We start from the raw sequence: 14155 nt of genomic DNA, 5'->3' as shown, positions 1-14155 counted from the left end.
ACACACACACACACACTCACTCACAAACTCACACACACATACCAAAAGGGAGGGGCGAGAGAATAAACCCCCCACAAAAAATAAAAGGACAGCTTTTAACATATTAAATCCAGAGAAAAGCTACTCCCTCCTTTCCGAACATCAAACAGCTCAGGATGGATAGAAGAGAAGCCATTTATTTTGCCCATCTAATGAAAGCAGAGCGCGCTGCAACACTGCCAAGACTGCGAGCGACAAAGCACCACAGGCAGCATCCCTCGTTCTTGACATTCAAGCACTGCTCTTATTTATTTAGCAAATTTACTTACTAAGGAGGTCAGAAATGAATTATTTGGCGAGGATTTGCCTGGGAGCACTCTCCTTTCCTCTCTTCTCTCCTCTTCCAACATTTTTCTCCCTTCAATTTCCCTTTGATTTACGACTTTTTTTTCCTGAGCTTTGCTCTTCTTCTACTAAGTGCTTATTTTTTCCGACAGAGCCCGTTCCTATAGCTCCAGGAACTTTGCGTAGAGTGTCGCCGGCAGCGCAGGAAAGTCATTTGAAAAGCCAATTCTGTCCTCAGAAGCTGCTGCCAAGAAAAGCTTATACCTTTTAATACTTCCTGTTCTCTTCTCTTTTCCCCAAAAAAAATCCCCAACATCAATCAACAGCCCCTGAAAAATGTTGTACCGAACATTTCTTCAAAAACAAACTTGTACCTCCTCCACACTGACAGGGTTTGACACCGTCCGTGTTATTTGTGCATAACATGTCAGACTTTTTACACTGCAATTCATCATGCTGACAACTGGCAACAAGGGAAGCAACTTTCCATACAACCAAGGCTATTTCCCACAGTCACATTATCATTTCAAAAAAACACTATCTATTTATTTTTCAGGAAAATCAAGAAAATCTAGATTACGATAAATTATGATTACCAGGTTTTTGTGTGACTTTTCTGCTATTTCACACATTTAACTTTAGGTAGAGCAACAGGCTTCTCTTGTATGTTCCCAAAACGTTTCCCCTCAACCACCAATCAACTTGATTAACCGATAAAATTGGGACATTTGTTTCTGATTCCAGTTGGAGGTTGGAGGAAAAGCTCTGAGAGGGCTCCAGGGAAGAAAACACTCATGCCAGACTTTATGAAGATTTAATCACGACCTACGCCTGCAGCCATGGGATACCAGAAGTGGCCCTCCTCTGCTCATTTGGCATTCTTTTCACTCAGCGTAATGAAGCTGGAGTGTGTCTACTAATGTGTGAGGGTGTGTGCGAATCAGGGGAGGTTGGAGATTGGGTACGAGAGGTGGGTATGTAGAGGGTTTATTGGTAGGAATGCAATAAAGAACATTCAAGAACATGAAGAGAGGAAGAAGAGACTATCCAATGACATCACCGCTAACTAGCCTCCTGATATGGAGGTTTGGGAGTGTGGTGGCAGTTCACTCGGGGTTGGTGCATCAAAGAATGAAGCTAGACATGTGCTACGACTAACAACTTGTTTCTCAGAGACGAACTAGGTCTGAATGTTTCAGCGCTGAGATCTGGATAGCAAACTGAGGAACTGGAGCCTTTAACTGCAGGTTTTTCAGAGGCCAATTTTCTCCTGATCTCCGTCAGATGTTCTAAAGTGGGATCTGAGGAAGAAAAACATAACAAGGCCGTGCTGGAGACAGCGGAGAACAAAAAGCAAATTGGGAGGAAGAAAGACTGAGGGAGATAAAACAGTCTGGGTAGGATAACAGTGCTGCACAGAGACGGAGAGGGCGATACAGTTGGGAGAGTTGGTAAAGAGAGTGAAACAGGTGGGAGGAGAGAGAAACAGACGGGGACGGATGAAAGAGGTAGAGTGAGCGATAGCAGGCAATGAAAACTTGAAGCGTGACATTGGCAGCACAGAAACTGGTGTATTCTACAAAAATGTACCTATTAACAAACATTTAGGTTGTGTTTTTTTACTTAAAATCTGTCAAAGCTACAAGTAATTCTTATTGCTTTAAATCAATACTGTGAATAAAGATGACAGCTGCATTATGACAATTCCATTTGCTTTAAAACAGTCTTACGTAGTTTGCAGATCTTTTTTTTTATGAGCCTTTTGCTGTACTAAGCGTGCTGTTTCTGTTCAGTTTTTCTCCAGTGCAAGGGAAGTAATGCTTTGTTTTGAATAAACTCAACAGCAATTTTGAAGTCAGCAACAACCACCGCAGCCCAAAAAATAAACAGATTTCCGACATAAAATCATAAGTGAAAGTCATCATTGCGCTGGACTTTTTGCTTCAAATGTGAACTTTGCAGTGCAGCAAAAATACAACAACACATTAATGACACCAAACAAAGGCAAGAAACCCAGGGATGTTCACAGTTGATGGGAAATCAAAATGGATCACTGAGAAGAGACGTGAAGACACACACACTTTGCAGACAGATATGTAAACAAACAGAGTGGCACAGAGAGCCCTTTCCTCCGGCAGCACCACAGCGAGCGCGCGACACCTTTCTGAAGTCTTGCTGAATGTGAGGAGAGACTGACAGGCAGTCTGATTGGTCCCAGCAGTGGGGATCATGTCATGCCACTTCTTATTGACAGACCAGCCGTCTCCTAATGGCTCGGCCAGCATTTGCATTGCTGTGTGTGACTGTGTGTGTGACTGTGTGTGTGTGTGTGTGTGTTGGCCCTGCTGATGCACGTAATTATCACACATACTGCCAGCCTCCCCACAAAATGCCAACATAGTGCACACGCCAATCTGAAACTGTGTCTGTGTGTGTGTCCATGCATCACGTCTGCACTCACTTGTTGCCATGACTAAGACGCGCTGATGATGATAATGATGACTACAGTCATGATGCTGAAGGTGATGATGGCAATTACAATGATCGCAATGAGGACTCCTCTTGTTTTGTTCTCAGAGGGAGCTTGTGAGAAATATCATCACGATCACTTTCAGTTCTGTTTAGCACGAGACATTTCCATAGCAGTTTGACACACAAACACATTCACAGGAAGACAGTTTGTATTTAAAAGGATAGTTTTAAAATTGGGTTTGAATGATGTGCTTATTCATAGTCAGTGTTATACCTATAGTAGATGGTGGTTGGTAGTTTTGAAAAACAGACATAAGCACTGGCATGAAAGCAAATGAATTGTTGTGGACGTGGGCACCAAAAGTTTTATTACACATTAATATTAGTGTAAGTGTGCGCTATATTTCGAATATTTTCACAGTTTTACCTGTTGTAACACAGCCTTCTCTGCAGGGGAACTGAAGATGTTTCACTAAAGCCACCAGACCCCACTAAAAAATACAGTATCCCCCCTGTTGCAGAACAGGGGGGGATGCTGTTCTGGCTATTGTGTCAGTGCTTTTGTGTGACTTTGATTAATTTTATTTCAACAAAGCAACATATTTAACCAAACAAACTACCTTATCGAGGCAGTGGGGTCTTGTTGTTATGGAAGGTGTAGAAATAATGGCTTCAGTTCTTATCAAAGGGATGTCTCCTGGCAAGGTAATGCCGTGAACAAAAACAGCAGTACATGCAGCTGTGGTGGTCACCCTGCCTTTTACTCAAACTGGGCTGTGCTGACCACCACCTACTGAAGGTAATACACTGATACGATACCTCATACAAGTCAATCCTTACTATCCCTTTAAAGGCATGCACACAAACAGTACGATGGGGCCGGACCTACCTATGGTGCTGTGAATGTGAGGGTGGCAGGATGGGTGGATGGTGAGGTCTGAGTGGATGGGAAGGTGATGGGCAGGTGGAAGCAGGGTATGGTGCAGGCCAGTGGGTGGAGGTGGGATGACGTGGCTGCATCTGGGCTTGGGACCTTGCATAAGGAGGCCGCCTGCTGACCGGCACCAAAAGACCCCCAACAAAAAACAAAAACCTTCATTGCTAGCTCACAGTCTCCTGTTGGACTCATGCATCATCAGAAATAGGAACAAACATTGACAAATGTTAATCTGTCACTACAGCATGCAGAATGCTGGCTCCCAGGATGCATTGTTAGACGAACCCCCGCATCGATAGGAGGAAGAGAAGAAATCCACTCTTCCTCTCAGAAGACGGCCATGTTTCCACTAGATCCCCCGGCAGGGTTCAGCAGGAGTTTAATGCCCACACAAGTCCCACAACAGCCCTGGTCTCTGATGCTGCGCACATGCTTATATTTAAAATTCCAACACTGATGGAAACATAACATTACCTCATATACCATTGAAGCATCAAAGTGCTTTGTGTTTGTGATAAGGTGCTTGGTGTCACCTTGGTCTCTGGTGTTTTCACAGTTAAATATGTGGTTTGCTTTTTCTTCTTTTATGTTTGACAGTGCAGTATTCAACCCATGCAGTCGGCTCACAGGCCAATATCTCTGCAACAAATGGCACTTGGTGTATAGTGCCAGCTATCAAAATGTCAGGCACTTTAAGAGATGTGTGAAAATAGGGATGGCTCGGCAAATGGCTCATAGAAGCGTAGAACCCCTGAGAACGACCCATGCCTTCACGTCTGAAAACACTCATGGAAAAAAAAAAAATCACACTGTGTGGCACAGAAACTCTCTGTGGTGCTTTCCAGCACTGCTCCCCGCACGACCGTGCAGAGAGTGATGTAAGATAGAGAAGAGATGCTTACCAGCCCTTAGTCAAGCACAACACTATTGCTTTTCAATTGATGTACAATAGTAGTTAGGGTTAAGACGATCACTAGTTGTTTTTATTCTGTAACTGTGGTTCCCATTGATGTACCAAATGTGTTTTCTACAAATGTGTCTTCAATAAAAATAAAAACACTATTTCCAGGCAAAATAAAATAGGTTCAGTCCTACAGAAGAATTTGAGCCCTTTCTGTTTGAAGAGCGATGTAATAATAATATTGAATCAATTCTTCTGTCTTTTGCCAAGGTCACTTGATGGACCGAATAGCATCGGAGCAATTGTAATGAATTAGATGAACATACACACACTTACACTGTCACAACATCAGATACTTGATTTTTGTGGACGAAATAATCATGATTTCTTCAAATTGTGAAAACAATAAATAATGCAATCAGTAAAAGAACACCAGTTGGGTGAAAAGCTTCTTACAGCCATAAAGAAACACGTTAATCTAAAATAATCACAGCCACGGAGCCCCTGGGTCCTTGCTGTGCTCTCACCTGTTGTGTGTTGAGTTGGCAGATCCCGGCATTGCAGCTGCTGCTGCCTCCTGGGCCTTGCGGTTAGAGCTACCCAAAGAAGGAGGGCCCATCCCAGGCCCAGCTGGCTGGGGCATGCCGGGGGAGCTGGGGGCCATGGGTGGGTACACCCTGTTCTGGCTGCCTGCGCCATGGCTGCGTCCCACAGGTATGGGCTGACCGGGCCCCTGCCCGTGCATGGGGCTGCTAGCATTCATTCCCAGACTGTTGGTCATGCCGGGGCCAGGGCCACTGTAGCCGGTACTGGCAGGCCCACTGTAGTTGGAGGACCGAGGATAGTTACCTGGAAGAAGACGACATGTGAATGAGCATTACATCTTTGGAAGTAGGCAGTACACAGACAATGTCACTGAAACATGGCTGCCTGCCACCTGAGACCTTTAACTTCACACTTGAAATGGATGGATTACTGATAATGGCTCCTGTGTTTCATTTCATTCAGGAGAAATTGAATTCATCAAAACACCGATACCTACACACAACAATTTCATCAATCAACAACATTATCTGGCGAAAGACAAAAAATGTGAGGAATGTGGCGTGCAAAACCAAATTCTGATTCATAACCTTTTTAACCTACAGTGGGGGCCAGAAAAAACTAAATGGGGGGTAGCGTGGTGACATTTTCCTCCGTTGCAGGTTGCTGGATTGCCCAGGGAATAATTGTCAAGCTTAGGACCGACTTTGTGAAACACTTGAGAGGAGCTCTAATCTGCAGTAAATGCTTTTTTTTGCTGCCCTGGAGGGCCACACGGACGCGCTGCCAGAAGCTTTTCTAAGGCACACTTAAACCCCTCCATTTTGGCTCTAAAAGCCCCGCTCAACTACAACACCAGCTGCAATAAGAGCTGTAAGAGAATCAGCATGCTGTCAAAGACAACATGTACATACATTTAAGCACACTAAAACACACCTAGTGCACATGTAAGTGCAGCACACTCCCACACACACAGCACATCTCATTGTATTCCCTCTGCAGGCACTGGGCCATCTCAACTGTGATATCCCCTCCCTGGGACAAATCCCCTGCAAGATAGAAAGGAAAATGTGGCATCCTGCATTGTGAGGGGGCTATTTATTTTTGATTTGATTAAGGGTGCTTTAGTTGGGCCTCACTGCTTAATCCTCTGAGAATATGTCTGGAAAAGGGGATCAAGTCCCTTTAAAACCTGAAGGCTTTTCTGCACGCTCAGATGAGGGAACGTTGAATGACAATATTCACCAAGAGGGGGAAAAAATGTCTCCGAAAATGGAAATGGCTTCTGAGTGTCCTCGAGCTGCTTCAGTGAAGACACTTTCCACATGACATAAGCCTGCGAGTCCAACAGAGGGATAGAGCGGGAGGAAGTAGCGGCGGGTGGGGGCGGAAAGAGAGGAAGACAGGCAGACAGAAGGTGGGGGGAGAAAACTCCTGCCTCCCCTCCTCAAGCCCCGAGATAGGATTTATATTGAATCAAAATAAAAGTCTTTCTCATAAAAGTCAGCAGCATCGGTTGAATTTGTCCAGAAATTGTGATGAAATCTACTGTGGGAGATGGGAAAAGAGGAAGCGGATTATTTCTGGGGAGGCTTTGGTGAGTCGGTGAGCTGAGTACGGCTGACACCTGTCAAGGGTTTTGGGGCTATAATAGGGAAGCGTTCAGGAAGAAAGGATGTCTGCTAACGAACACAAGAGGATACATATGGTGCACACTGCATTTGTGTGTGTGTCCATCTGCTTGTCTGTGTGGATGCATATATAATACTTCTGAGACCTTGAAACCAGTGAAAGATACATTTCCATGTTCTTGCACTCTGAAGCGACCGTGCTGTGGGAAACGGTGGGAGCGGTGCCCTGCAGCTTCCTTCCCTTCAGTTGGGTGTACGGTTTGCTGCGGAGGAACAAGGCCGCAGTCAGCGACCTCTCTCAGCTCTCTTTGGACAGCTGTTGAGCCCCATGTCATGGCGACCTGCCATACATTCTCAATAGCCTGGGCGGACACTTTGTGGTTCTTGGCCCTGGTGACAAACCGAGGCTTCAGCACACCTCCCGGGGAGTTGTTTATATCACGCAGTCCCATTTGGACATTCTTCTTTTCCATTTTAGGGACCTTTCCAAAAGCCACTAAAAAGAGGGAGTGAGTCTGGAAGTTTCCATGAGACTCTATTCGACTTTACTGGGAGGGGTGAGGGGCTAAGACAGATATATCATTTGATGTACTACCGTTCAAAATGTTCTAGTTTTGGGCTATGTTTGCCTCGGCTAACAAAGGAAAGACGGAGTGGCTGTGGGACTGCGTTAATGATAAGCTTTCCTATGAGAGTTTTGCTCCATCATGACAAGGGTGATTCACTCTCCTGAAAGATTGGTGCTGTGCCAGAGTGCTTCTTCAAGGACAGATAGCATAACCCACTTGAAAAAAATTCAACCATGAAATTCTAGGTGTTTTCATGAGAGTCACTTATGCTTCCAAAGTCTTTGGAGGTGCCATTCAGATAACATCAGAGGACGAAGTTGGATCATTACCGAGGCAATAATATATTTATTATAGCTAGAATATATATTATTTTAAATGTACATTACTATAAGCGCACATATATTTGATCACAAATTGAGAATAAATATTATTTGTTGATGAAGAAAATTTGAGCTGGGGACTCATTTGTAAAAGCCAACAGGGACGTTTGACAATTTCTCTTCTGACCACTGTCAAAAAATCTTCATACTTTATTGTGCATTTTTGGCAACATTTTGGCATAATTCCTCAGAAATTCCACTTCCTAGATAGATAGATAGATAGAATCGGAGGATGAAGCCCTCTTTATTGTCACATACATGCACACAGCAGAGCACACACAGTGAAATTGGTCCTCTGCATTTAACCCATCCTAGTACTAGGAGCAGTGGGCAGCTATCGTGCAGCGCCCGGGGAGCAATGGGGAGGGGGGATTGGAAGTGTCCGGTGCCTTGCTCAAGGACACCACAGCAGGGCCTAGGAGGTGAACTGGGACCTCTCCAAGTAGCAGTCCACTTTCCATATTTCAAGTCTCTTCGGGGACTTGAACCGGCGACCCTACGATTCCCAGTCCAAGCCCATACTGACTTCCTGTTGCTCAAACAGATATTTGCCATGTTAGCTCATATTGTGCACATGTAAGCATCAACATATATCCACAGAATTGTGTAACCTACTTTGCATGCTAACCATAGCACTCTGAAATAGAGGACAAGTAGGATGTCCTTTCTTATTTGTCCCTTCTCGTGTCCTTGTGGCTCAGTCTTGGTTTCCTGCTTGCTTCTCGGGCACTTGGTGCCTTTGGGGAGTCTTGGTTATATTTATAGCGCGAGGGAGGGGAGGAGAAGGAGAAGGAGAGCTCATGGTGCTTCGTTCACAATTACATGGAAATTCCGGGCATGGTCACGCATTGGACGGAAGCTATATCCTGCGCTGGGATTAATCCCTGCAGTCCCGAGGGGGAGCTGGAGTGTGACCGAGCAGATTACCCTCTTCTGCCTCCTCAGCAGACTGGACCGTCCAATGCTAACAGCCGAGGCAGCCATTCTGCCAGCTACGGTGGAGAAAGGTATGATGGTGCACCAAGCAGCCCTCCAGATCTGTGAGCTCCATCAATAAGGAGTGGAACGCAGATTACATGGCTGCATGCTTGAGCTGCCAAGGACAAGAGCAGGGCAGATGTCCATGTCCTCATGTGGATGAACACGAATAAAAGAAATGAATTTTTCTTTTTAACTTTTTAACTTTTTTATCAATGTGCTAGTGGACACCCTGATACATATCTCGTTCCATTATACTCAGGTGTAACATTTTCTTTCTATATAGTATAGTATATATAGAGTGGGTGCTATAAAACACATCTCCCCCATTTCCTATTTAAAGTATAACATTATTTTACATTTACTTTAATAACAGTTTTAAATATAGTTTAATCTGTTTACAACAGGTTAAAACACTTGAAATTAAGCAAATGTATTTCATTCTAAACTCACCAACATTAATATCTGTAATACTCGATCTGTAATGTGCTTGCGTAAAGACAATACAATTCTTAAACTACAAACTTCAGATAAGCTCATAGCTATTGATAATGCCAAAACATTTCAGAAAAAAAAGCAAACAGCGCATTTCTTCCTGTCCTTAATACGCTTTTAGGACTCAGTATCAGACTGCTGTATACACGTATGACTTGCTTGGATGGATAGTTTTTTTTTTGCAGCGTCTTCTTTTGCCCGAGGCTTTTACATCCTCTCTCAGCCACCTCAGCACCTTCCCCGGCAGGGCGTCTGAGCCTAAGCAGGGCTAGGGTGAGCCTTGGGGCTGCAGAGCTCCACTCACTCAATTTCCTCCAAAAAAACTCCTGTCCCTCCCCCAGGCATTGGCTTTTTTGGCTGAATTACACCGCCGCCCCAGCAAGGCACCAAGGCTTAAAAGTGCAGTATGAAGCATGGTCATTACCAGCGAGTGCTTAACCCCTCGAGTGAAGGGGGGGCTATGCAATGGGTGAGAGAAAGAAAGCAGAGCTGAGACAGACTCCAAATCTCTTTCCTGTAATGGTCTGATATCCTCCTCCCCCGTCTGTCCGTGTGTCCACTGTTCTCAACATGTTGGCTCTGAACCCTGTCCATGTGCACGTCTTGGAAACAGCTGCTGGAGTTATGCGAATCCCAAGAAGAGGCCGATATCAACACACAGCACGAGATCAGTTTAATTTTAAATAAGCCATGAACATAGAGCATTAAAGATATTTTGAGGGCAAAAAGCGGGCATTCCCATCTCAGAAGAGTTGGAAAAAGGTGTGAGAAAATAGCAAATGGGGGAAAGCTTTAGGTTTCCTCTAACCTAAAATCTATGTAAATAAGGACATATTATTTTAGGACTGTTTGTTAAAGGGGCATATCCTCCTGCAGTCATGAGCATGGCTGTGTTGGGATTATATAGTTGGTTAAACAAGCTACAACCATTTGCCGCTGAAACAACATCTTTACTGCAGCCTTCCCTTATGCAACGTCACACAGATTTGATGTTCTCTGATGAGCTGTGTCACACACTACACAAGTAACTGAAGAGGTTGAGTTTTTGTAGAACAGGCTGAAATAACAGAGAGAGTCCAGAAACTTGGAGTGCGTTTCTGTGTTGGTTAATGGCTGGTTAATTTGTTAGAGCGCTAGAGAGGGAAGGGAAGCAGATGGAGCTGTCAGAAAAAGGAACAATGACCAGCAGCTGTCTGCCCTCTTCACCCCAAACAGGCTCTTCAAGATCTGGGACACCAGCTATGTCCCCTTTTGAATACTTTCCAGTACTGAAGGTTTTTGGAGAAATGTTTTCATCATTCTGCTGATAGGTGTCCCTTTGTGGATCACAAATGTCTAAATTCATTGTTAAGGCAGTTTAGATTTTTTCATGAGATAACGCAAGAAACACGTAGTGGTCCAGCCCAAAGGTTTAACTTGACCCCAGATGCAATGCAACGTCAATCCTGGCCATTACCATAGTCATGGTAAAATGATTGGAGTGTCAAAATGTAAGAAGCAAATCTAAGTATGGTAGAAAATTACTTCAACACCTCTCGACAGTTCCAACAAAAGCTGGACATCGTATGAAGGTAGGCGTTATTGCAGGGCTATTGCATTAAACAACAGTATAACCAAATACACAGCGAAATATCCATACAGCGTGAATGAAGAGGATAGTTTACTACTGCATGCCATTTTAGTTTGTTTTGTACTTGATACTATGCGAAGATACAAAAGTAGCCATTCAAGAAGAACCTCTTTTAGAGAAGTGCTGCACTGCTGTTGGAGAATATCCTCAAGTACAACGCAGGACAGATGCAGGTCAGTTCCAGTGCATTAAATTTGAATGAGGGTATACATACATCAGTATAAATCTACTGTATGTGTGTGTGATGAGAAGACAAGCAAGCCTGAGCTGTTCTTTCCTTTTCTGAGGGGAACATCTCTCCTGTCATCCGAGTGAGATTTCACGCTCATCTGCCTACAGAGCCTCTTCCAGGCTATTCGCCCCGCTGTCGCTCTCTGCTTACTTTATTTCTCTTTTTCTGTCTGCTTACTAGGCTGTCGGCCCAGCCAAAGTCACATTAAGAGATAAGGGTGGGTGGAGAAGGGAGACCAAATACCAAATGCATTAGGGTTATTAATCAACATTAACAAATGCGAGGGAGAGGACGCAATTTTGGGGAAGCACCACGGATGGGCGCATTCATCAAGGTGACACTTTAAAGCAAACATTAACCAAAAAAAAAACAAAAAACATAATGTTTCGTCTAGGGTGTCGCCAAAGGCAAAAACAAAGTACAGCAGCAGATGTCAACATTTGTTGGATGGCCAGGAGTCATACATTGAGTAAAACAGGCGAGAGCAGAATGCTGAATTACAGAGAGCAATCCACAGTTTTCAGTTTCTGGGAATCAGTGTTTATTCTTCCCTTTTTTTGGAGTTTATAAATGGTTGAATTGACCGATTCACAAAATGTCTCCTCAAACAGACCTGCAGTACAATTGGCCAACAAAGACAGGAAGGATATTCACAGATTGATCGAGTTTTGGACCTTATCGTTTTAAATATGTTTAAAGTGACTGGCAACAAATGAGCACATTCAAGTTCAAATGTGAAGCATTATGCGTTTTAACACTTTTCAATGATTCTCTTTCTAAAAGTTTCACAGTTGTGAACCCGTGAGTAAACTAATGTTTGTATTTTGCGCCTCTGAGTACAAAAAGCATCCTCTTAGAAGTAGAGCTTCCCTCTTTGTGTGTAAGATAAAAGAAATAAACTTTGCCGTCAACTTACATTCACAGCAGACAAAATAACTAATGAATTTAAATGAGCAAAACATAATAAATGTCTAATTTAAAGAAACATCCATAATTATACCATGTATGAATTCTTGAGGAATGTTATTAGATACTTAAACCCATGTTCTTCACGTTATGCCACTTTTACTTATAATACCCCACGTTTTGGACGGAAAAAGTGTATTTTTAACTCGTCTACATTTATTTCAAATATTAGTTACTGGTTACTTTCAAGATTTAGATTAAACATCATAAATTAACTAATAAATGATGATGGATTTTTAAGACATTGCTACCCTGCAGTATATTTTGTTGAAAAAATATCCTCATCATTACCAGCTGCAAAAAAGGCACAAACACATTAATGCATCAAAGAGTATCATCTGATAATATAATAATCATTACTTTGAAATGTGCCATTTTCCATATTGAAAAATATTGATAAATGGTTTATGCTTATACTCATGAACTTTGTATTAAAATAAACATTTTACATTGTGGTAAAAGTACTTTTACCTACAAATCTGGGTTTTCTTATGACCACTGGACATTATCATTCAGTGGATAAACCTCACGACCCCTGTCATTTTCTAGCTCCCTCATAATCTTATCATGAGGAGGGCCAAGAGGTCTGCCCAGAGTTCAAGTGCATCATGAATATTCAGAGAGTCTCACCCTCAGAAAAATATGTTTTAATGCCTGCAGTGAGACCAACCACATGAAGAGAGACCATATATCTATGTGTGTGTGTGTGTGTGTGTGTGTAAGTTGTAGAAAGAGAAAGATAAAGAGACACCCAAAGAGAGGATGTCTTTTAAAATTAATCTTTTTGTATTCCTCATTAGAAAAGTGTCTTTGAAAACCACTGACACTGATGTCAAGGCCCAATGTGACTGCGAAATGAGGGCCAACAGTCATGAAAAAAGACAAATGTGGCTTTCCCATCGGAGGCCAGGCTCCTTCTAAATGAATGACACATGCTGTATTCATCAGTCCAAAAAGACTAGGCAGAAAGCAGAAGCTGTTCCACAAAACCGATGTCAGGTAAAAGTCACCAGAGAAAGTCCACACAGTGGTTTTCTTGATTCATAATTCATCATTAAATTTGAAAAGGATCCATAGTGTGTGGAAAATCAAATTCTATCTCTTTTGGTTTTGAATAGTCTTTCTCTGACTGGCTTGAAAGTTACAGTACAGTACATCCCTTGTTTTCTGTCAAAGAGTAACAGAAGATTCTTTGTGTTGTTTCAATAGGCCTGGCTCCAAGGACTCAATATCTTATTAGAGCATCAAGATAATGTCCCCACTCCTGCTTAAAGGAAGGAACATAAATATGTGTGACTTTTTGGTCAAATTTCAAACGTACTCTCCTTTATCAGTCTTTGTGTCTTCAACAGGTTATTGACGCAGGTGATCTTAGCTAACACTGTACCAAACACAATACAGAGCATTATTTGTAAAGTGCAAATATACATGGCATTAGTAGAAGATGAGAAAAGAGAGTTATGATGTAAAAAATACTTCAAACTAGTGCTGACAATGTCCCATTGAGAATTGCTGTAAGGCTGAGGATAAATGTATAATATAGTCATTATATAGCCGGAAAATGAATGTGTTTCTTTCAAAAAGAAATCCCATATGCTATTATTCCCTAAAAATTCTGTATGATTAAGTGTCTTCACACCTGCATTTAAATAGACAATGTCAGAGAAAATGTAAGTGATTTCAATGAAACTGCAAATATAAGTGAATTTGCAAACTGTGTAAAGAACATCTTCATGAGTTCATGGAGTAGTTATTGACCAAAAAGTGATCATCACTTAGGTAAACAAACTGCCATGAACAAATGGTACAAACCTGTAAAATTAACTTCTTGTTGTTGACCAGATTTACTTTGAGCAGTTGACAATTTCATTAGCTCAGAGATTTATTTTGTTACACTCTTCAATAAAGTATTCATTGATTGAAATGATGTATCATCCTGAGAACTCAACACCACATAGAAAAAGAAGCTTGGTGAGCTGATTAGTGTTAGCATGTTTCAGGCTTGTAGCATGTTAGTGGTTAGCCTGCCAGCTACAGTAGTTTACTAACAAACCCTGGGAGTGGTTGATACGTCATCAAGCTTATTGGATCATGATA

At 42.5% G+C, this 14155-nt stretch overlaps 1 protein-coding gene across 3 annotated transcripts in view; it reads right to left on the bottom strand.

The window, feature by feature from the left end:
• Window positions 1–14155, bottom strand: part of arid1b (AT-rich interactive domain 1B) — a 161683-nt gene that overhangs the window by 21567 nt on the left and 125961 nt on the right. For 2 of the 3 annotated variants that reach the window (XM_063908161.1, XM_063908162.1), the window contains exons 8-9: window positions 5162–5483; window positions 3686–3850 (exon numbers count right to left, since the gene is read on the bottom strand). In XM_063908161.1, the coding sequence (XP_063764231.1) occupies window positions 3686–3850; window positions 5162–5483 (487 nt within the window). The remainder of the gene's footprint in view (window positions 1–3685; window positions 3851–5161; window positions 5484–14155) is intronic. The other variant, XM_063908163.1, reaches the window with a different exon arrangement.

The sequence above is a fragment of the Eleginops maclovinus genome, chromosome 19 (genome assembly GCF_036324505.1).
Source record: "Eleginops maclovinus isolate JMC-PN-2008 ecotype Puerto Natales chromosome 19, JC_Emac_rtc_rv5, whole genome shotgun sequence".
Lineage (NCBI taxonomy): Eukaryota > Metazoa > Chordata > Actinopteri > Perciformes > Eleginopidae > Eleginops > Eleginops maclovinus.
Note: the sequence above shows the minus strand (reverse complement) of the source record. Positions and strands in the feature narration are given on the sequence as shown.